At 30.3% G+C, this 25,471-nt stretch overlaps 2 protein-coding genes across 2 annotated transcripts in view; both read right to left on the minus strand.

Moving 5' to 3' along the window:
- LOC123268779 overlaps nt 1–25,471 on the minus strand; it is a 228,182-nt gene that overhangs the window by 111,478 nt on the left and 91,233 nt on the right. Inside the window, exon 2 of the mRNA XM_044734135.1 lies at nt 24,318–24,432. Within this exon, the coding sequence (XP_044590070.1) occupies nt 24,318–24,432 (115 nt within the window). The remainder of the gene's footprint in view (nt 1–24,317; nt 24,433–25,471) is intronic.
- On the minus strand, nt 299–7,505 carry LOC123268780 (adenosine deaminase 2-like). Its single transcript, XM_044734136.1, has 3 exons — nt 7,179–7,505; nt 5,545–6,136; nt 299–1,351 (listed from the first exon to the last, which is right to left on the minus strand). Exons 1-3 carry the CDS (start codon nt 7,402–7,404, stop codon nt 631–633), a joined length of 1,539 nt encoding a protein of 512 aa, XP_044590071.1. The 5' UTR covers nt 7,405–7,505; the 3' UTR covers nt 299–630.

Below are 25,471 nucleotides of genomic sequence, written 5' to 3' on the forward strand. Positions count from 1 at the left end.
TAATTAGTACTTTCATATTTTTAAGTTCAATAGAATCTCGATTACAATTACAGAGATGACAATACACAAAACTAAAAATCTTTTTTATTTTTCAAGATCAACATTTAAGGTATATCAATAATATTGATGACATTTGCACGGAAAGAAATTTTCTTTAAAAATTACCGTTAAATTCACTTTGGTCATGAGATGTAATGCGGCCCTTAATTTATTACCATTTTTCAAGTAAAGTTTATGAAAAAAATCATTCATTTTATGATAAACTAGATAAAATTTATAGAAAACCTAAAAAATTAAAAAATTTTTGATAGACTACGGTAAAATTTGTTGAAAAAAAATTAATAAATTATTTCGTTTATCGAAAAATTATGAAACTGTGTCATCTGTCCCACAATTACCGTGAATTTAATAGTAATTTGAAAATAAAATTTCTTTCAGTATACTCTTGTAAATAAAAAATTACAAATGTTCACAAAAGTTCTGAAGAACACAGTTGCGGATAAAGTAATTGAGATATAAAGTTGAAAAATTGCTTTACTAAAAAACATGAACGAATTTCAACTCAAGCCCCGCAAAGCGATTGACAGCTACTTTATAATATTTGAAAGGCATTGTAATCGATAAAATATTTTACAAATCCGTCAAATTATTAACTTTCCTAATAAATTCCGCCCATTTTTGAAACCAAATTCCGAGCGCCCTTTGCTTTTCGTGATCATTCATTGCGCTGTAAATTATGGAATTAATCGCGAGCTGTTTCAACGCCCTTAAATCGGCGCTTCGAGGCATTATTCCCATGAAAGCTTCGTAAAAATCGTAGCTGAGTCCCGTAGATCCCCACAAGCCGGAATCGTCATTTGAAATGACAACGGGGTAGTTTTCAGCGAACAACATACTGGCGGGATGATTCCGTAGATCTGGAGTTAGTTTTAAAACTTGATTTGAAACCGGGCACATTTCAAGAGGGATATTTTTTTCCTTGGCTAGTTTTAAGATTTTCGGGTGCTTTAGAATCGCGAGACCGTGTCCGATTCGCGAAGTATTCAGCAGAACTGCGTCTAAGACATTTTCATCTGAATCGAAACCGTTCCAATTAGTTTCTCCGGCGTGGAAGAAAAATTTTATTTCACTATTTATTTTTGTCAGTTGTTCAACAAACTTTTTCAAAGGCATTCTTCTGTCCTCGTAGCCATCCATGTCTAAGCCTGCGAATAATTCTGAGAATTTGTTCTTCATTTCGATAGCTTTGCTAATGGACTCGTCGATTTTTCGTAGAGACGCTATTTTTTTTATTGCTGAAAGTGAAAATATCACTTTGACGCCAAAGAAATCAGGATAGTCTTTTTTAAACCTGTAGAAAGAAAATTATCATTTAAGCAAAAAATTTTTGTCACGCAGCACAAAACTGAAAAAAATCTTTGATCTGATCCAATATGGCCACATTAGGTTACATATGTCAGTATCAAGATAAATCTAGATGCACATCGAGGGTTTTCTTACGCAACCACGTATCTCGATTTTTGAAGATGAAAGGGTTCAACTGAAAAATTAATAATTAATTATAAACGCGTTACTGAAAAAAAATATTAACCAGATTAATAATAAATACGATAGTATTTTTAAAAAATACAATTAACAAATATTGTTTTTAGATGAATATCAATTTTTTATAAGCTATTTTTCATCTCATTTTTAAAATTGTCATTTTTGAGATACGAGGTTGCGTCAGAAAACCATCGATATGGCCTGATATACCCATATATAGCCACACAAGGTTTGATGTGTTAATATATGATTTTTAATGTGTTCTAAAATGTCCTAGTATGATCTGATTTAAAAATTGGTCATATTATACCAGATATGGGTATATCAGAACATATATGACTTTATTTAGCTTGATACGTCCTGTTATTGCTTGATGTGCCCATATGAGGCCTGAAAAAGTCATATCTGTCCATATGTAATGTTTTGATCAAAAACATTATAATAGTTCAATTTAAAATTTTAAGTTCCAAAATAAATACACGTTTTTTTACACATTATAAATCTAAGAAGATTTTTTTATCATATTTTTTCATTTCTAATCATTGAAAATCGTATAATTTTTCATAAAAATATTTAATCATATAAAATTATTAAATTTAATAAAAAGTTAATAAAAATAAATATTATAACTTAAAACAATTTATAATACTAGAAAATCGAACGCGCTTTGCGCGCTTCTGCCAAAATGTTTTTTATCGACAATTTAATTAATCAATATTTTCACAAATTTAACTTATTAATATTTAACCGATGCCATAGTAACCGCTCTCATGGTAACCGTTGCCAAAGTGGTCACCATAGCAACGAAAAGCGACAATAATGAAAACGTCACATCAACTTTTTAATAAAGGATAATATCAATAAACTATTTAAAAGACGAAAAATTTTTTATTCTTCCAAACAACATATTTAAAATTTGCTTTTATTTTAATTAACTAATGAACCAAATTTTGCCTAATACGACATGACAAATCCATTTTGTAGAAAAATATATCAAGATTAAAAATTTAATTGTTTATTCTCATAATATATAAGGGCGATTCCGCGGGAGACGATTTTTGACATAAATTTTTAAATCACAGTATTTGTTACTTTTTTTTATACCAATTTTTTTCAATTCGAGGAGGGTAAGAGCATTTGTGTTGCACGAACGTCGAAGTCTAATTTGAAAAGCAAATTAGTTTTGATAACTGCTACTAAAAAAAAACGTAGAAAAGTTGCAAAAAAAGTTACGCAAAAGTTACGCGTTTCTGATGTTTACAGCGATTCTGAAGATGAACCTTAAGTCTGATAAATCGCCGACCATTCCAAACAAATAATTTATTTTAGTTACATAGGAAAGTGCTAATTAGTGATACAGCATCTATGATCTCATATCTTTTGTAACAGGGAAAATCGAACTTCCCGGGGTCATTATCGACCACTTAATTAACGCACGGTAGGTCAGGGCTTTCCCTTACCTTTCGATTTTTGACAAGTAGTTTCGACTCGTCACCGGGCGTGCTAATCAAGAGTCCCCACTACTGTTCCCGGAAAATGAAGCGGGGCGTAACAATAGGAAAGTTCGAGAGCCTGAGCTGAGGGTTATAAAAGAGCGAGCACGAAAAACATCGAGGCTTTTTCCCTTCTGGAAGCCAGTGGCCTTTTGCCTTTTGTGAATCAGTGACCTTGTTGAGATTAGATAAGTCAAGAGAGTGCAGTTTTGAACGCCGACGATAGAAAGCAACTACTGAGGAGTTTATTACGGTATTTGGAATTGGACAAGCCCTGACCGGAAGCTAACATAGTGGTTTGAGACGACAAGACGCCAAGCGGCGGAGCCAGCCAAGTTGGACCGGAGTATCAGTCGTCGTTGGATAAAACAATAATTGAGTCTCCAGGTATTTTCGATTAATTTAGGCCAAAATTGATTATTAATTTAATTAAGAGGCTGAAATAATTAAAATTAATTTCTCGAGCGGTCATTTTTATATTAGCAAGTTTTGTACTTTAGAAATTCATGCGCCAAGGTCATTTAGCTAGTTTTGTTATTGGATATTTATTTTAAAAGAATGAGATTAATAGTTTATTTGTGAATTTACTGTAGATAAATTAATCAGTAATTTATTATAGGCCTGCTGGCTATAATAAATTAATTTAGTTAATAATTTTCGAGATATAAAGAAAAGTAAATTTGAATAAGAAATGAAAATGCGTAATTAAGTCAGTGAAGGTCATTCTAGAATGTATGTAGTTAAGAGTTGTATTGAGACGCTTAGGATTCGAATAGTTGATGTTTAGAATTTTGTTTAGGAAGATTAAAATTAGTAAATCCTGTAATGAGTTCAGTAGAATTTATTAATTGAAGATATTAGTAGAAAATTTAGTAAGTGAACTAGTACAGAAATTTAGTGATTATGTAATGTAGTAAAATTTATTTGCAGTAAACAAGTGTTGGCGTAAAATTTAGTAGATTATGATAGTATTGTAAAGTTTTGGAAAATTAAATTTAGGCCGGTGGATAAATGTAATTGAATTGTTTAAGTTAGAAAAGTGCTAAATCAATTATTAAATAATTGATTGAATTTAAGGATAATTTATTAGATAAATTCGATAAGAAAATTTGGTGAATTTGGTAAATTTAGTTAATCTGGAGATTAAATTTATTTAAGGAAAATTGGTTAAAATTTTATTTAAGAAAATTTGAGAAAGGAAGTTAACGTCCGGTGGATGATTTTATATGGAATTTAGTAAGATTATATGGTATTCCGTCAGGTAGACGAGGTTGTTTATGTGAAATTAGTTCAGATAATTGAATAATTAAGAAGTTTTTATTGGGAAAAATATGTTGTTTGTTATTCCGTCAGTTGGACGAGGGCTTAAGAAATTAAGAATCTAGATGCGTAATGGTCTATGATTAAATTTAGAAATTAGGAATCTAGATGCGTAATGGTCTATGATTAAATTTAGAAATTAGGAATCTAGATGCGTAATGGTCTATGATTGAATTAGGAAATTAAGGATAGATGCGTAACGGTCTATGATTGATTTAGGAAATTAAGGATAGATGCGTAATGGTCTATGTAGAGTTAAGAAATTAAGAAGATAGATGCGTAATGATCTATAGTTGAAAGAATTTGAGGATATTTAGTTGTAAGCTTTGGCAAGTGCCTGCGTAGGTGAGAGGTCCTCACAATTAAGTAATTGATAGGTTAATTTTAAGGGTAATATTATTAAGGAATTTTGTTAAAATAAAATTGTTTATATTAAATAAATAATTGAATTGTTAATTGTTAATAATTGTTTCTTAGTATTAATTTTTCAGCCTTTCTCAACTTCTCACGACCCGATCTTTCCTTCTCATGCTCCCCGGTTTCTGGGACACCGAGTATAAAATCCCAGTGGCGCCCTTTTCAAAGAGGAAAGGGGTGACCAATTGGACAGGGCTAACCACCCCGTTACACTTTAATTTAAAGTTACATGGAAATGTTTATATTTACTACAGTGAGACGTGTTGCACCAGCGATAGTTTTACGTTGCACCCGCGACTGGATAAAAAGTGAATAATTTATAACATTTATTTCTTTTAATAATTTTATTTAAATTAATAATTAGTTTGTTTTGTATTCTTTTAAAGAATGTAAAAATAATTTAATAAATATTCCATAATTAACAGACTTTTTTCATTCTAGCTTCATGACCTTTAATGGTGGGCCGATTTCGTTGCACCCGCGATAGCACTTTGAACCTCTCCTGTGTCTATTTAGACATTTTATTAAATGTTTTTTATATTAATTTTTGTAAAACAGATTACAATGTAATCCTGCGACCAGTCATTTCTTTAAAAAGAGTTTTTATTTTCTTAGTAAGAAGCCTTGAGTGAGTCTAAATGTTGCACCCGCGAGTACGGAATCGCCCATAACCTAATATGGCCATATATAACCATATCGAACCATATTAGAATTTTTTCACGGATATAATTTAGCAAACAAATTTTTATCATGAACAACAAAGTTTTACCTGTCAGCTACTTCTTGATAAATCTTCATAACTTCCATTTGTCCATATTCAGTCCCATTCAAATCATAAACCGTCGGTAACGAAGCACGTAGTTCTAAGTAAAATACATTGTCATCGTGAAACTCTTGAAGAGCTTGGTAAAAACTATCTTCAAAAACTGGCCTATAAGTCACCATCGACCTAAGAACCTTGTAAACTTTAAGGAATTTAATCCAGGCGAAATAATTATCAGGATAAGCAGCATCTGGATTATCAGTAATCAACGAAAGTTCTCCACGAATTTGTGTGTTTACGTCATCAAGTGAAGCCGCGCTTTCGCGAACATCTTTCAGCAATTTCCAGTCGCAGTCACTAGGAGGCGCAGCGAAAAACTTGAGCATCAAGCTTTCAGTCTGATTACATATATATAAATTGTCTCGGTACGTAACGTTATTATACAGCCAGTTCTCAGAGACGAGGGATAAATCATGCGTATGAAGAACTGCGCCCTTGGGCATCATTTTAATAACACGAAATACCTTTGATTTTTCAATTTTGCTTTGTACTTGCATGAAATTACTCGCTGGGTAAAATTTTGTTTGATCTTCAAACGCTGTAAACATTTAATTTTAAAACATTACAACTTTATAGTCCAAAGATAAATTAAATAACTTTAATTAAATGTTTATTATGAAACATTAAATTACTACGATGCTTAAAAGTTAATTATTGACTTCTAAAACTATTACAACTTAAAGTTCTGAATTGTTAGAATAACGTGATGCAATACTTCAGTTTCATTTATCTTTATCACAGCTTTTCTTTATTACATTGTTGTTGCAAGTATAAATAGCGAACTATCGTCTACTGCAAATGTCAATGACATGGCATCCGTAGACTTCCCATTATTTCTTATTCACGCGATAAAATAATATCACATTTTTTCCGCATAGAAATACATTTTTCAATTACAAAACTTTTTCTCTGTTATCTTTAAAGTCATTGAAATATCGAAAGATCCCTTTAAAAATTTATCTAAAATCTACAGAGACGGTAATGTTTTAAACCACTACGCACTAAAAAAATTTTTTTATAGCTTCAAAATAAGTCACTCAAGTTAACTTTAATTTTAAGCATTTTTTTCTCAAACATTTCTTTTTTTTGTATAAAATGTTGAACTTATACTTGAGGGAAAATTTCCGCTGACAATTTTTTTTCTTACACAAAAAATATTCTAAAAAAATTTAATTTTTCATAGAAAAAGCTTCATCGATTAACATTTTGACAAAGAAAATTATTTTCTTACATATTTTTGATGATTTGAAAGTAATACTTTTTTTTATTCGATTAAAAAAAAATTCATTATTATTTTTGACGCATAAGTTTTAATAGATAGTTCAATTTTACAAATGAATTTAAAAAAATAAATTTTAAAACTTACTCAATTCATTTATACTACAATTTTTATGGATTACTTTTTTAAAGTAACAGAAAATTCCAATTTAAATTTTCTACTTAATTAAAAAAAAAAAAAAAAAAAAGAAAACTTAATACATCGCCTGAAGCCAATAATTACACGAATAGTCAATAATTTCAAGGTCTAAGATGCAATTACCAGGAAAGGCAAGATAATTTTAAAATAACTTTGTTTATACCTTGATCGATTTCTTCCTTCTTAAGATTACCCAATACCTCATTAGCTAACTGCTCATCAGAGCTGAGTAATAAATTGCTGCCCATAAAATTATTTTTTTCTGCACTCAATATCGCTGCACGTTTATTCCAATAATCTCTATTATCAGCCACTGGTGTTGCTTTAATGAGATTAATTAATCCCAACAAAAAAATTATCGACTCATTAAATTTATTCATGACTGACATTAATTAATAAATCGATGTCGATAATAGAATTATATTTACTTCTAAACTGACTGATAGACTCTACAAGACTGCTTTCGATGACGAGTAAGTTGTTGATAAATAATTCCACAAGTGTCACTAATTAAATCACAGATTTGATTTGTAATGTGTGGGTGTGTATGATTAGTTGACGCTTGCGCATGTCGTCGAGTCGCAGTGATTCGATTGTAAGTATGCAAAGTCAGTTTTGTTGTATGTGTTGAAATAATGCGCAGTAATTTTTAAATTAAAGACTATTTATTTTTATATTGTAAAATTTTAAGGTGCCTGATGATGTCAGAATAAAAGTGACAAAACGTCGCATGTTAAAAGAAATGGAATAAAAAACATAATATTATTTCGGTCTACAACATCCTGATTTCAATTAATTATATAAGAATTTTAGACCTGGTTACACTGATAGAAGGATTTATTTGTATCAAATAATATTTGTTAATAGTTAACAAATCATTTATTAGAGACCACTTTTTAGTATTAAACAAATATTTCTCATTATTCAAAATGATTTGTTTGTATTTAATAAATCTGATTCTCATTTATTAAATATTAATAAATCTTTTTGAATACTAAGAAATATTTTTTAAGGACTAAAAAGTGGTCTCTAATAAATGATTTGTTAAATTTTAACGAATATTTTTAACTATAAATAAATCCTTCTATCAGTGTGAAGTAATAATATAAAATATTTATTAGATTCCAAAAAACCACATCGATCGCTGCCAAGAACGTGAAAATCGGTTGATTGGTTCGTTAGTTATCGTTGTCGAAAAAGTTCGGAAAAAGTAAATTTTTTAAATTTCTCTAAAAATTTTCGGTTTAATCAGTTTGTGTTCAGAAGTGTATCATAGAATTTAAAAAATTGCGTGGAATGCTGCCAACCGCGTGAAAATCGGTTCATTCATTCAGAAGTAATTGCGGTTTGAAAATTCAAAAAATACTGTTATCAAACTTCTATTAGACTGGAGCTCGAAGAGCTCAAAAATGTCATAATTACAATTTTAAACGCTTAGATATGGAATTAGCGGGAAGTTGCAGGGATGGTCTTTAGGGTCAACCGTTTTCCAGATTTTTTTGAGTTTGTAACAGGGAAAATCGAACTTCCCGGGGTCATTATCGACCACTTAATTAACGCACGGTAGGTCAGGGCTTTCCCTTACCTTTCGATTTTTGACAAGTAGTTTCGACTTGTCACCGGGCGTGCTAATCGAAAGTCCCCACTACAGTCCCCGTAAAATAAAGCGGGGCATAACAATAGGAAAGTTCGAGAGCCGGAGTAGGAGGGTTATAAAAGAGCCGACAGGAGGGACATCGAGGCTTTTTCCCTTCTAGAAGCCAGTGGCCTTTTGCCCTTGTGAATCAGTGACCTTGTTGAGATCAGTTTAAGTCAATAGAGTGCAAATTTGGACGTCGAGAATAAAGAGCAACTGCAGAGGAAGTTATCGGGGCATTTTTGGAATTGGACAACCCTGCCGCACCCTGGTTCAAGACGACAAGACGCCAAGCAGCTAAGCCCGCCAAGTTGGATCGGAGTATCAGTCGTCGTTGAATAAAACAATAATTGAGTCTCCAGGTATTTTCGATTATTGTAGACCAGGTTTGATTATTGATTTAATTAAGAGGCTGAAATAATTAAATTTAATTTCTCGAGCGGTCATTTTTATATTAGCGAATTCGTACTTTAGTTTTTATTGTCAAGATCAAGTAGTTAGTTTTGTCGCTGAACTTTTATATTGAAAATTAAATTTAATTGATTAATTGTTAATTTATTGGTAGAGAATTTATTAGTAATTTATTATAGGCCTGTTGGCTATAATAAATTAATTTTAGTTAAGAATTTTCGAGACAAAGTTTGAATAAGAAATGAAAATGCGTAATTAAGTTAGTGAAGGTCATTCTATAATGTTCTACGGTTGTAAATTTTGTTGAGACGTTTTAGAATTTCAGATTCGGATTTAAGAAATTGTGTTAAATTAAATTTAGGCCGGTGGGCTAAATTTAATTAATTTAGTTAATTTAGCGAATGTATTTATTGAGAAATTTAGTGAATTTAGAAAATGATTAACGAACTTGTTAAGAAAATTATGTAGTGAACTTTGTTAAAGATTATTTAGTGGAGATCAAGAAATGAAATAAATCAGTGGGTTTAGTAGAATAAATTGATTGATAACTTTAGTAGAAAATTTGGTTAAGTAAGTTGGAAATGAATTTAGTTAAGAAGATGTATTAATGAATTTAATGAATTAAAATCGAAGGTCGGAATTTTGTGTTAAGTAATTGTTAGGCGTAATTTTGGTAATTTTGGAAAATGCGAAGTTTTGAGATTCAGTTTTATTGGTAATTAAGATGTATGAATAAAGTAGAGAACTCTATAGAATGAAGTTAGCGTCGGTGGACGATTTTATATGGAAGTCAGGTAATTATGGTATTATATGGTATTCCGTCAGGTAGACGAGGTTGTTTATGTGAAATTAGTTCAGATAATTGAATAATTAAGAAGTTTTTATTGGGTAAAATATGTTGTTTGTTATTCCGTCAGTTGGACGAGGATTTAAGAAATTAAGAATCTAGATGCGTAATGGTCTAAAAGTGAGTTAAGAAATTAAGAAGATAGATGCGTAATGGTCTATGTTGAGTTAAGAAATTAAGAAGATAGATGCGTAATGATCTATGTTTAAAAGAATTTAATGATATTTAGTTGTAAGTTTTGGCAAGTGCCTGCGTAGGTGAGAGGTTCTCAAATTTAGTGATTGATAGGTTAATTTTAAGGGCAATATTTTAAGAAATTTTGTTAGAATTAAATTGTTTATATTAAATAAATAATTGAATTGTTAATTATTAATAATTGTTTCTCAGCATTACTTTTACAGCCTTTCTCAACTTCTCACGACCCGATCTTTCCTTCTCATGCTCCCCGGTTTCTGGGACACCGAGTATAAAATCCCAGTGGCGCAATTTATGTAAAAAATAAATAAGATTTAAATGCGTATACAGATAGAAAATATATGTCTAGGTTCCAGAAAAAAAAACCAATTGCTTAGCTAGCTAATAATAGCCACTAAAATCTTGTTCGCGTACAGTAAAGAGAAAGAACATTGAAAAACGGCTTCCGCCCAAATAGCAGGTACATGGGTTCATCAGTGCAATATGTTCTGTACTCTCCCAGCACGACAGAAATTTCTTCTTATAGGGGTGTTTATTTTGTTCTTCGGTTTATGTACATTTATTTGCATGTACAAATAAAGCAGTATCATCACATTACTACCTAGTATTGTATTTATTGTGAGTATAATCAAAACTGAAAGCAAGTAATGTCCAGTATTAAATACATGGACTCGTTAAAATTTAACTTTTAAATTTTTTGTTCGTATTTTTATTTTCACAGTGAAAATATTTACAGTGTAAAAGATTTTGTTCGTTAAAAATTATGCGCATCGCGAGTTCGCTTTGAAATAAACTGATAATTATGCGTGAAGTATGAAAAGAGTTTTTAGAAAAATACGAGAAGAGAGTTGGGATGAAAATTATAAGAAAGTAGCACAAAAAATTTACACTTGTTTATCACACAATAAATCTTACCGAGATACGTGCTTATAGCATTAAATTTTTTAGAAAGACTATGATGAAATTTTTTTAGTTGCATAAACATAAGAACATGCGTTAATATTCATTAATTCTGTACGTGATAAAAATAAACTAAACGTTGGTATATTTACTACCCTTGAATAAAATTTCTGATGAAAAAAATTCACTTTTTCCGCAAAACATACTCTATATACACATCAGTAAAAAATTTTTCGTCAAATTTAACACAAAAATTTGTGTTGATGACTTTTTTTACACAATTTGTGTTGAATCAACACTCTATTGTGTTGAATCAACATACTTAAATGTTAAATTCTACACACTAAAATATTAAATCCTACACAATAATTTTTACACTTTACATAATGACGAAAAATTTTTTACTGTGTAATTTATTTTATATTTTATTTCTTCACTTCCGATTTTCCACAACCTATCCAGCCGTATTAAAAAATTTTTTCAAAAGTTAAAAACTGTTGCACCAAAATCAATTTTTTGTTATACTCGCTCCAAAAGTTCAACTTTTGAGCGCTGAATGGCGTCCATATAGGGACTCTTTTCTAGAGACTGTCTGCTTTTCACGGCCTAGGCCGTAAAGTTTACACCCTTCCCTTTTTTTACGAACTTTTCATGTACACCCGGACGGAATTGAGAGAGATTGTAAAAAAAAAATTACATTCTAGCATATCGACCGATAATTTTGCACGCCTCATAGCGCGAAGCGCGTGAGGTTGTGCTTTACACTCGACTCGTCAATGTCAAGCAATTTTGCGATCTTTAAATGCCTGTATCACAACCATATTACACTTATACAATAATTAAAGTATATGTACACCGAGAAAACACTTAAATTAAGCCATATTTCACTATTTAAAATCATTTCATGTTGTTATTTTGAAAAAAAAAACGTTTCAAAAAAAATTTTACGTGGACGTCCGGATGTCACCCCATTTGGATGTACCAACGATTACTCCCGAACGAATTGATATTTCGAGACCGGGTTTTGATTATTAGTTCAAGATTGCGATGAACTGGGTCCGCATTTCATTTCAGTAGCCTAGCTTACGTATTTTTTCTTCAAATTGACTTTTATTAAAATTCACTATGACATACACGTACAGAAAGAAACGAACTTTTTTCTTTTTTCTTTATTTTCCTCATGTGAAAACGATGGCGCCACTTAATCCAGTTAAAATGAAGTAAAGCAGTTCATTTTTTTTTTTTTGGTACTTCTGTGCATAACGAGTATATACGAAATTTAATAAAATAATAAAATAATAATAATAATAAAAAAAAAGAAAGAAATAAAAATTTATTTAATAAATAAATAAAAATAAAAAAAAAAATTGAATTAAAAAATGTTTGCTAACTGTGACATACCAGACTTCCATGCTTTTTTGTATTTACCGAAACATATAGAATTCAGGAACTAAATAACGAAAAATAAATACTTTTATTTTATTTTTTATTTATTTTTGTTTATATATAGACGCCAAGCAGTACTGGCTAAAACATTTAAAATAAAATACCTAGATTCTGATTAGTTATAACCTGCAACATCACTAGGTTTTTTTTTCTCTCTAGATGGAGCCACAAGAGGGATAAGTGTCTTTATATTTAAAAATCATGAAATTTTAAACTGCACATGCATATGAAGAATTCGTGCCATTGATTAAAATTAAGAAAATTATTATTGCATTATTTTAATTATTAAGAAATTGTATATTTTATATAGTATGTTAATAGTAGTAAGCAACTGACATTAGCAGCATGTATGGTTTGGAGGTTATTATTAGTAATTTTCTACTTATTAATTAATAACATTTAAATATTTATGCTGAGTACGAAATTTTTAGAAAAATTATAATTATTGACAATTGTTAAAAATGTTTCTTGACCATGACTATTGTTTGTATTTTCTGGATGTCAAACGTAATATTTGGTATCATGTAACTATGTGTTTTTGTTAAATATTTCAAGGTATTGTTTATTTGAATTTTTATAATGTCTTAATAAGTTCATAGCAATTGTTTAATTAATTTTATTATATTTTATTTTATAATAAATTTATTAATTAATTTTATTATATTTTATAGGTTACCTGATGAAATCAGAATTATGCTAACGAAACGTTGTAAATTGGAATTAATAAAAAGAAAAACACAAATGATTTGGTCTACTATATCCTGATTTGGTTTTTTAAAATTTTGTTAATAAAATAACAAGCACGTCATAAATAAATATTGATAAAAAGATAATTACCATAAAATTAAGTTTTCTTACCCTTTTGAAACTTCATAAAATTTAAATATGTCATTATTTGCCTCCTATCCTTCAAAAGTTAAACTTATGGAGCGATAATAATGAAAAATATTGTGTGTCACTTGGCCGTTTAGTGGCGATTTTGACAACGACTTTTTTTCGATACTCGCTTTAATATTTGTGACGCGAATGTTCGAAAACGAGCGTAAATTTCCGTCATCGGCTTCGCCTCGGACGTTAAAATTACACCTGATTTCGCATTTTCCCGCCACAAACCTTAAGCTCATATCGAAATATCGTCACTGTCAGAAAATCGTCATTTCACGGCCTGATAACATAAATATCTATTTACATACATCATTTCAGACTAAAAAATTAAAAAAAAACTGTTTTTAGAAAATAGGGAACACAAAAAAATAGAAATAAGCCGTACAAACTTTCATTCTATTACCTGAAAATAAAAAACTCAGTTAAAATGTTAAAATTAAATTTTCCTTAACATGAATAAAAATAATTAAAGTATGAACACTCGTGAACTCGCTGAGAAGGAATGTTGACACACACTTCTCTGTTTCGTCCAGTTGTCAAGGGAACAGCCAGTTGAGCAGTGTAGTAATATAACGAGTTTGGTTGTTCAGTGAAAGTACAGGATATAGAGGCATAGAGGAGCAGTCTTTGTGTGTATAATGTAGGTACATAGACAAGGACAAAAGAGCATGAGTGAGAAAGGGTGAGAGGGTGAGGGGGTGAAACAACGCTAGAGGATCAGAGAGAAGGCTGTCAACGACAGGGTATGCTCAGGACTCCGTTTGTCTGGGGTAACGCTGGCTACGCCCGCATAAACTCATCGTACGTCGGACGTACGTGTCATGCCTTCAGGGCTGTGGCGAACATTCTAAATAGGGGTAGCGGCCTAGTTAGTCACTGAGATGATCTTTACATATCCATTACCTAGATGAATCTTAATCCATACCGATTCCTGTCAATCATTTTCGGCTCATTAATTATGCTCTTACTCTATCCCCTACCCTCGATCCTTCACCTCCTTCTGATCCCCGTATTCTTGATAATTAAATCCGTGTATAATATCTCCTGCATAGTAATTGATTACTCAAGCTCGTCTGCGTAGATAATTTTACGACGCTAATTTTGCGTGAAAAGAAATTTTAATAAAAGCGAGTCCTTTTAAGTGACAGTAATGTTCTGCAAAACCTATAACTGTTTTGTTTTAGCGCACATGAATTTTAATTTTTTGTAGTCACTTTGTACACGTCTTATGGTGTATTAAGATCTATAGTTTGCTTATCACGTCAAAGCATAATACACACATGATATGTTAAAATAACGCATTGAATTTTGGAGTAGATTTGCAGTGTGGTAAATATTCCACAATTCCTCTGATCTACGTACAATTCTACTAATGATTATGCACAAATACAACGTAAAAAATATGGAAAATTGCCATTCATTTTTACTGCACACTGGAAAAAAAATTAACTTGAAGTAAGAGAAAAATTCTTGAACCACGAAAATAATTTTGAAGAGTTTCATTGTCTTGAATCAAAACGAAAAATTCTTAAATCAAGTAAATTTACTTAAACCAAAAAAAATTCTTAGCGTAAGAATTTTTTTACTCAAATTAAGAAGATGAAGTTCTTCAAAATTGTTTACTTGATGCAAGTTAATTTTTAACTTCCCACTAAGAAAATCGGGAAGTTATTGTTTTCACTCCGTTTTGCAAAAATCGAGTTTTCATCAGATCTCGACGTTTGAAGGTTATAGGAAGCTTCCCTGACTACTCCGGCGAGGTTGTCACTGTGTGTGTGTGTGTGTGTGTGTGTGTGTGTGTGTGTGTGTGTGTGTGTGTGTGCAAGTATGTGAACCGCTTATAACTTTTGAACGGCTCATCCGATTTTATCGCGGTTGGTGCCATTTGAAAGGGCTTGGCCAAACTTAGATTTTGAGTATAATTTGGACCGATTCAAATCAGTAGATTTTGAGAAATCTTAAAAAAACTAAGAAAAAAAATTTTTTCAAATGTGGTTTTTTTTAAATAACTTTTGAACGGCTCCACCGATAGATTTCAAAAACTAGACAATAAAAAACCACGTAGATCGCCACCAAGCTGGTCGAAATCGGTTGATTCGTTCGAGAGATATCGTGAACGAAAGAAAACCGAAAAAAGTGTTTTTTCGGCATTACTCCGAAATTTTTACTGAAACTACTAAAAAATTTACCAGAGTCTTCAGTCAAACCGAATCTAAGTAACGGCATTAACCGCTGACTTTGATGCAGCACCGTTATTACTCTTGATGTTTTAGCTGTATGAAAAATTACACATGTCAGTGATCAGTTGTTTCTGAATTACAGTTAAATCTAATAAAGTTTTATACAATTTTCATTCGAATAAAATTTTATGTAATTAGTTGAATATTATTTGTAAAAATGTACTTTAATAACATTTGAAATTTTTTCGTATTATAAGCTATTATCCCATATGTATTTTAAAATGAAATAAGCTTAGAAATCGATTAAATCTCTAATCTTCTTGAACTAAAATTTAGTTCTTTCAGAATCTAAAACATTAAAAATTTATTATAATAATATTCCATTGATAACAATAAGTCTAATGATAATTTTATTCCACAGATGCAGTAAGTTACATTAAAAAATTTTTTTTAATTTCACTTCCATAAATTTTAAAAAGATATTACTGTTACTAAAAAATGATAGAGCAGCGTTCTAGCATTTCACAATTATTATACGGTCCAGTAATTTTCCTCATGAATTTAACAGTGAATTATAAAGAAAATTGCTTTTGGTGCAATTTAATGGATTTGATTTCGAATATATTTTCAATGATTTGGAGGAAAATTAAAAAAAGAGCTCCTAAATATACATGTTCTATTGAGGGATTTTATTCTTTCATGTTTGCACAATTTGTCGGATTAAAGAGCAGTTATGTTTTGCGAACGTCGTTAACATTGAATGGTTCCAAGCTGTAATGACAATTAAACACCGTTTACGCACTAAATTTGTAATGAGTTGTAAAAATTTATTTTACGATACCGATAAAAGTGTATCAGGTAAATTTTATTTTATTGTGATCAATGTTTACACCCAAGGTTTGATAATAGGCTTTTTGCACTAATTTTGGTATTTGTTATGAGAACAACAGATGATGTAATAAAATAATAAAACTGCTTTTAGTTTGAATATCGATTTTAATTATTCAAACATATGACTCGCTTTGAAAGTTACGATTTTGCTATTATGTGAATTTAATGGCCAATATTCAGTAAACTTTACGCTTTTTGTCAATAATTTTTTGTAAATTTTTTAGCTAAGAAATTTCTTGGTTTAAGTGACTTTTATTCGATTCAAAAATTTTTTGTTTTAATTTAAGATAATAAGACTCTTCAAAATAATCATTTTTGTTAAAATTTATAAGAATTTATTATCGTTAATAAATTTATAAATAGGGAAACAATTTATTTATTTATTAAATATGCAATGTATATAAATGTAAAACTCTGTCATGATCGATAATCAGAAAAAATTCTTTAAATAAAAAATACTTGAACAACTTTACGAGTGTTTCATTACACAGACCTAGAAACAACTTTCCTAAAGAAAAAAAAAACAGGATAAGTTTTAATGATTAAATAATAAAATCACACGCTTCAAAATTAAATTGAAAAAAAAAACGGAGCAAAAGAAGACCACTACTTACTAAGAAAACGAATTAAAAAATAAAGATGAATTCTCTTGAGGTATAAAATTGAAAAAGGGGTAAGAAAGGAAAAATAGTTAGCATACAACTTAAATGAAAATGAATATGAATAGAAAATACAAAATATAAGTGGAAGGGAATGAGGTTGGAATTCTCAGGAGAGGGCTGTTGAGAGAAAGACCGAGAATTTAAGTAGTACTACGGAAAGCAACGTACAGTGAACAGTGAACAGCGAACCTCATGCGCGCTCGTCCTGATCTAATTTCAGAGGAAGCCACTTAATTTAAATGGCTGGGTTCCCTCGCCATTTACTTCCTCTTCTGGCACTTCCTTCCCCAGAAAAGTACTGCCCTATCCTATTCCATCTTCAGTTCTCCTTCCATTCAGTTCTACCCTTTATTCAAAGACTAAATTAATTGCATCTTAAAGAACTAGAATTATGTTTTCAAGAGCAACTTTATCGTATTTTCGTGTGCATTGACTTGATATTGCACTTTATACTATCAGTTAATTTATATCAAGACTTAAAATTCTATCCAAACTTCTTAAGAGTTGAGGTTCCTTTTTAAAAGGGGTTTTATTATTGTTCTATCAACACTTACCATTTAAGTTTTAATTCTCCAGCAAACTCGAGAAAATTACTAGAATATTTAATACTATAAATGGCTATATTGTAAAACTTTAATACTTTCACTTAGAAATTTTATCTTATAATTACCTAAAAAAAATTTCATCAAGATTTTACATTGTATTATAATATAAAATTTGCTAGAATCCATTTTTGTAAAAATGTTTGTTAAAACGTCGTTTATTATTATTTATTATTATTCCTGTAGATTATAAATTTATTTTCTAATGAGAGTGCCATACTGGGAAAAATGACACTTTTATTCTTGAGGCCATATGTTATCTATACTAATATTATAAAGATGACAGATTTGATTGTCTGTTTGTTTGCATTGATGAATAGTTTCCAAAACTATTGAACCGATTTGAAAAATTCTTTCACTCTTGGGAAGCTACACTATCCCCGCGTGACATAGTCTTTATTATATTACAATTAATTTTGAAATTTTTGTTAAATGCCCGTGCGAAGCCGGTGCAGACCGCTAGTCATTATATAAATTGTAAGTTAATGTGTGATAGACATAAAGGTATCACTATAAATAAAATCATTGCGCTACCGAAAGTCAATAAACAAATAGTTTTCAAAAACTCCTCTATAGCAACATTAAAATATTACACCAAATCGCCTGCTCAATTGAAAACTTTAGATTATACTTATAAAAAAATTGTATTTTTAGCAATTAGAAAAAAGTTTGTATTTTTTTCTTTTTTAGATTTCTTTTCACTAACGTTTACTTTATATTAATACTTTTACTTGCTGTTACCTTGTCGGAAAAATTTTAGAATTGTTTCTTTTTAAATAATTTATTATAATTAAAGAAAATAAAAAAAAAAATTCCACGTAAAAATTTTAAGACGCTATTGATGCATTTTTTTATATTCTCTAACACTAATTTATTTTTATAAATAAAATTAGAAATTATTGAAATGTCTGCTAATTTTAGTATCACAGAAACTCTCCCAAAATTTTATTTTTTTAATCAAAACAACCTGAAAGATTAAAAACATCAGTAAAATTAATTTTTTCATTAAACAATGTTATTTTTTATTTAACAATTATCGTGGCTAATAACTTATGATTGTAATCCCCTCACAATAGAATTTTTAAAATACAATGAAGCTTTAATCTTCTATCAAACTAAATATGCATAGCATATCCACCGTGAACTCAATAAAGATCAAAATTAATCGAAGTTCAACATGTCGAGCGAGATAATGTTCCCCACTAGTGAAAATTTGATGCTAATTATGATCGAATTTAGTGGAACCCGAGGATTTTCATCAAATAACAGCTTCCAGTCAATGTACCGTGCAAACAAAAGACCCGCCGATAAATAATACTTGCGCCAAGGCAGAAATTCATAAGCGAAGTGCAGTCAATGGTATCGCTATCGCTCCGAGTGGACTAGCAGTGTACGCCGGCAGGCATATGTATGACGAACATGACTCCAATTCAGTGAGTATCCGGTAATTGGAACCCGGCTAATTGTATTCGGATTTCGAGTGTGGTTGAGAGTATACCTATATCTATTTATATGTACAGCACAGTTCAAAGAGAGACAGAGAGAAATGGCCTAGCACAACCCAGGACTCTCGCGGGACGCACGCGTCTCCAACCTCCAACACTCTAGTTTCCCATCTGCGCGAGCGATTTTATCAAACGGCGTAACAGTGACAATCCCGCGACGCGTCACCTGTTGCTCAACCCTCGCATTCATCGGCGTATATTGCCTCGAGCATTGCTCTAAGCTCAACATTATTCTAAAATAAAAATAATCTCCAGCTCAAGATTGCGCTTTTTCATACCGCTTTTTAATTTTAATCGCGTGTGCGAACTTATTGAATGTAACTCTGCTGCAAAGGGATAACTTGTGCCAGCTATATCGATAATCATCCATTGCCATCTAGAATCATTCAGCTATGACTAGTTTATTAAATTTAAATCGATTTTGCTAGTAATATTTGAGCGACTGGTATTTTTTCATCGACTTTTTGGTCTTCTTTGCATTTTTTTATTTTTTTTTTTTTCTATGGCATTCAACTTTGCATTCCCCTGTCTCTCGGTGCTCCCTTGACAATGCTCCCACCCATTTTAACGTTGCTTTCCCTTCCGTTCCACGTCAGATGACAGCCAATTTTTCTCCCGGTGATTGCATTTGCAATTCCGATGTGAAACGCGTAGTTTTCCCAACATTTTAAAGCGCATGCGTCCCTTTTAGTTATTTGGCTGCATGTATATCGGCAAAACGTTGTGGCATTGTGTGGATATTTACATATATATATATATATATATATATATATATATATATATATATATATATATATATATATAGATATATTCTAGTTATACTCATTCGTTTCTCGTTCGTCCCAGTAGACATAGCTCTATACCAACTAACCGGATAACCACAACTCATTTGAATAATTCAATTTCTTGTTCCACTAGATGCTCGACATTTAAAAACAAGTATAGAGTCCACAGATTTTATAGTTTGTAAAAATTCTATTTCTACTCTGTTTGTAAATAGTTCCAGGCAAAGGAGATCCGAAAGGCAATCGAACGTTCTGAATACGAAGGGAAAATAGTCATATTGGGAGAGTATTTAAATTTAGGGTGATTAGTAGCTTGTCTATTCAATTGAAGTTTTGAATTTTTTAGAGTTGTAGCTTCAAGTATTTTTGCTCATAAAAAATTAGTGAAATTTTTTTCAGATGACTTCCTTTTTGGAGCTTGTCGAAAATTGATTATTTTGGAAAAAAATATTGGCAAGTGTATTATTTTTTCGACTTAGACATGCTTAAAAATGTCAATTAAAATTTTTTATGATGGTTTTTTACTTTTCAAAAATTAATATAAAATTTTCAACTTATTCAATTTTTAACAAACTTTGAAAAAAAAAAATAAAAAATAAAAACTTATCTGAAAAATTTGATTGTTTACTTTAAAAAAAAAAAAAAAAAAACTGTTTAATAATATTAACCTTGAAATTTTTACGAATTTTTATTTGTTCCAAATTTTTCAATTTTGAAAAGACTTCAATTATGATTGTTGGATTTGCACGGAATGGAATTTTATCAAAAATTGATTTTATCAAATAATTTTTTGATTAGCTATGAACAAAATAAAGTAGTTATGGTTTCAAATAATTCTTAATTTTTTTTATATATGGTGGCTTGACCTCGATAAATATTTTAAAGAATTATAAATTGTAATTATATTTTTTTAACAGTTTTATTAATGATATGATATTAAAAATAAATACATTTCTAACATAAAAAATGAAAAAAGTTTAAGGTAAATAAATTTTTCATACATCTTTTTAACTTCCTGCTAAGAAAATTGAAAATTTTCAAAAATCGGGAAGTTATTGGTTTTACCCCGTTTTGCGAAAATCGAGTTTTTATCAGATCTCGACGTTTTAAGGTCACAGGAAGCTTTCCTGACTATTCCCGCGATGGTGTCCGTACGGCTGTATGTGTGTGTGTGTGTGTGTGTGTGTGTGTGTGTGTGTGTGTGTGTGTGTGTGTGTGTGTGTGTGTGTGTGTGTGTAAACCACTTATAACTTTTGAACGGCTCGGCCGATCGGATCGAAATAGGTGGCGACCCAAAGAGTATCATTGTCATTAAATTTTGTGAAAATTTGAATCGATTCGATTCGCTAGATTTTGAGAAATCTCAAAAATAAAATTTTCAAAAAATCATTTTTTTGGAATAACTTCTAAACGGCTTTACCAATCAATTCCAAAAACTACTCAGCTCTGAAGCTTAAGAAACTACGTCGATTGCCACCAGTATTGCAGTTTAAAAATTAAAAAAATACTGTTTTATTAAATTTCTATCAGACTTTTGAGCTCGAAGAGCTCAAAGCATACAAAAGCTATTTCTTTGAGCTCAAAGAGCTCAAAATAACACAAAAATTGTATTTTTGAGCTCGAAGAGCTTAGAAACGTCATAAGTGCAATTTCAAGCGTTTAGGTAACGAATTGGCGGGAAGTCGCAGGGAAGGCCTTTAGGGTCAACCGTTTTCCAGATTTTTTTTATTTATTTATTTGTTTTAAGCCGCATAAATTACTAAGGTCATGAGCGACTACTGTAGGGAGTAAACTTCTTGTGGTTGGACTTGTTTTATTTGGACTGATCAGAATAATTCATTTAAATATTGAAAAATAATAATTGGTGTACACCGGGCTCGAACCCGGTTCAATGCTTGATAAGCAAAAGCTGGATCCGATAGGCTACTGCGCGCCCTTGTTTATTTTTATTATACACTTCCGTCATAATAAACTTTAAAAAGGTAAAGTAATTCCAGAGAAAGAAGTTTATTAAAATAATGTGGAGGAAGTATTTTGAATTGATAATTAAATTAGTAAAATATTTAACTTTGAAACTAATTATTAAACTCGTTAGAGCATGATTTTATACATGTTTTAACCTCTAACGAAAAAAAGGTGTGCATGTCATTTAAATTACGCAATGACCTCATTAGAACATTAAAGTATACTGTGGTTTCACGAACAAGTTCAAAATTTGACAACCTGCCGTAAAATTCAGTCTTCCGTGTAACGTTGAAATTAATTAAATTATTCAAAAGAGATCACACCGAGCTGATTTACGAAAATAATAAATTTTGAGAATAGATATGAACATATTATACTACATCGTTAAAGAAATATTCTACAAACTTTTGCTTCCTAGAAGTTCTCTAACTGTTATAGTGTCGTGAAAAACAAGATAAATTGGTTTAGTTTGGAAATTACTATTGTTTTGCTAATGATTTAACTTTTTTCTGAAGAACAAGTTCCAGCTGGTTACACATAAATGCTGGAAATTTAACCGAACTTGACTTTTTTTATACTGTAGTTTATTGTCATATTTTTGTATGGGATCCTCGATAACGTGAAATGATATTCATTATTGTTACAGTTATTAGTCATTATTATCCATTGGATTTTATCAAAAATATTTTATGAATCATGTTTAAACATAAATTAAAATTTATGAAAAGAATTAATAAATGTTTGAATTAAATACACACTGTAAAAAATATTGTGTATTTGTGATAAAAATTATTTGAGTTAAAATAACAGAAATTTTTTGTCAACCGTATTTAATACAAAAATTATGTTGATTTTACACAAAATTTCTTAGTGTATATCATCAAAGAGTAACGTAGATTATAATTTATCAAATAAAGCTCTATATTTTTAATAAGTGTTAATACAATGTTTAAATATGTAGCTGAAAAAAGTTAGCCTCATATGAACATATATGATAAATTTTGGTCATACTTCGAACTTCAGATGATAGTAACAGTAATCACATATGATTACATATCGACGGTCTAATTAGCAATTTGTCTAACTCCTTATTTTTTAGAGGGTGACTTTTTAACATTTTGATGTAGCAATAGTCCAATTATAAATTATTTGAATGATTTAAACCAAAATATTATACCTTTATTAGATATTAATGATATTAAATGGTTTTTTAAAGTGATAATAAATTTTGAACTAATTGTTTTTTTCGTACAAATGAAAGACTCTCTAAAATGGAGTTAGACAATTTGCTAATAAGAACGTCGATATGATTAATGATTACTTAATTATGTGAGTTCAAAAATGATCAATGACCGCCTGATCATGAATAATGCGAAATGATCAGTGATCACCCGATCAGCGATTAGGCATAAACAGAAATGATCAGAGATCATTGATCACAAATAAATGGGTAGGATCTGTAATCATATATGATCAGCTATAATCCCACATCATTGATCATATATAATTAATTATGTTTTCTGGTTATTGATTATAAATGATCAGGTCTAACCGGTGATGGTATTGATCAGAAGTATTTAAAAATAGTAAGAATTTACGTATGATCATACATTATCATTTTTTTTCGAGCTATCTAACAAACCAAATGTATGATCATATTTTAATAAAGTAGCAAGTAAAAATAGAAAAAAAAATTGGCATTTATAATCGAGAGCGTACCAGAATAAGAAGTTAATTTAAACAATGTCGGGATCTTATACAACGACTTTGTTAATTCTCCACTTAGGATATCTCGACATTCTCACCAACTCATTTACCAAGTTATACTGGAGAGTTCCCGGTATATTATATGTATATTCTTAGGTATATACACATCTATGGTACCCTGCAGAGTAAATTTCACTGGCGCATAAGGAAGGATAAGGATAACGGTAGAAAGCAAGTAATGCGAGAGTTAAAACTCGCCTTTGTTTCTCGCTGTTGACGTTTTGTTGTGAGCTTATGAGCTTATAAAGTATTTGTGTTAATCCACAACTCGACTGTCTACTTGTTAGATACTTTAGGTGCTAAAAGGGCTGAGTAAAATCATATAAAATTACCTTGACAACTAATTTATCGTATTTGTTATTTTATTTCAATGTTTCTGTTAATAATAATGGCGCATCAGTGAAACTCGAGTGAATCACTATATTACTGTATACTATTAATTAATTGCATGTTATGTTTGTATTTGAATCAATCATTGGTCACATTTTGCTGACGTTGCAAACGAACATTTAATCATTTCCAGATATTCGATATCTGGGCTACGGTAATTATTATTTAAATTCTCTATTTTATGAAATAGCTTGTCAATCTATAAATATCAATCACAAAATATAAATTAACTCACCTCATTTTTGATACGACCAGAGGAGTGAAGTCTAGTTGGTTGAAGCCCAGCTCCTGTGATGTCACGTCAGCAAGGCTATTATATCTCACGTTTGTGCACGCTGGGGTTGTTATATCTGTAAAGAAATTAGTGACATTGATGAGAAACTTGAGAGAAGTAATTATTTTGGTAATTTCAGGTTTAAATTAAACCCCTTTTCATGCTTGTAATAATATGATCGTCCGGTCACCGGAAAATTGAGCCAAGTATCTAATGGAGTTAATAAAGTCTATTCACTCAAATTCCAGTTATACAATACTGATGATTATAATCATAAACACCAACAATATTTCAATTTAATTACAAAAAGACGCTTTTTTCGTGTATTACACCACGAAAAACTTAATTTCTTGATAATTTTTTAATAAAAAAATAAGTTTGGTAATTCCAAATTTGTATGCTTTAAACGATCGCCTAATAGTTATTAGGCTGGTACGTAAACTGATCGATATGAAGTTTAAATATATTTGGGTGATTCTCTGTAAGGACGTATTAAATCTGTACCAAATTGTCCGACCAAATTATTTTTGATTTTATTAGAAAAAAAATTAACAAGGGCTACAAAACTATCAGCTTAATCATAATAAATAAACAGCCGATTTAATTTTTGCTTTTTCGATATTTGTGTATCTTTTGCCATATAATATGACAGGAGACTGTTTGCCAGGGGACTGTTTTTTTTATCAAATTGAGAAAAATCAAGCAAACTATTTCAATGCATTTAACTTTTCAAGTTCTCAATGAATGTTTACATTAGTTAGAATAATATTAAGACTTATAGATCCAATTTTATAAATAAATTATAAATAAAAATAGTTGCCAGGGGACTGAGTTTTGAAGTGGCCCAGACATATATTTCCAGCACAAACGGTGCTTTGACACTAAATAAAATGGCGATAAAGCGCTAACAGCCCTATGGTTATTAACTCAAGGCTAGTTAGATTCTTATAAACCTTACAAAAGGTAAAATAACACGCTGGATTTTTAACTTCTCGCTAAGAAAATTAAAAATTTTCAAAAATAGGGAAGTTATTGGTTTTACCCCGTTTTTCGAAAATCGAGTTTTCATCAGATCTCGACGTTTTGAGGTCCTAGGAAGCTTCCTTGACTATTCC

This window comes from Cotesia glomerata, linkage group LG7 (genome assembly GCF_020080835.1).
Source record: "Cotesia glomerata isolate CgM1 linkage group LG7, MPM_Cglom_v2.3, whole genome shotgun sequence".
Taxonomy (NCBI): Eukaryota; Metazoa; Arthropoda; class Insecta; order Hymenoptera; family Braconidae; genus Cotesia; species Cotesia glomerata.

What these genes read in the sequence shown, in the direction of transcription:
- LOC123268780 (XM_044734136.1), bottom strand. Translation starts at nt 7,404, where the DNA reads ATGTCAGTCATGAATAAATTTAATGAGTCGATAATTTTTTTGTTGGGA. An exon ending in GAAGGAAGAAATCGATCAAG is followed by an intron (nt 6,137 to 7,178) that starts GTATAAACAAAG and finishes AAATGTTTACAG; the next exon opens with CGTTTGAAGATCAAACAAAA. An exon ending in TATCAAGAAGTAGCTGACAG is followed by an intron (nt 1,352 to 5,544) that starts GTAAAACTTTGT and finishes TTCTTTCTACAG; the next exon opens with GTTTAAAAAAGACTATCCTG.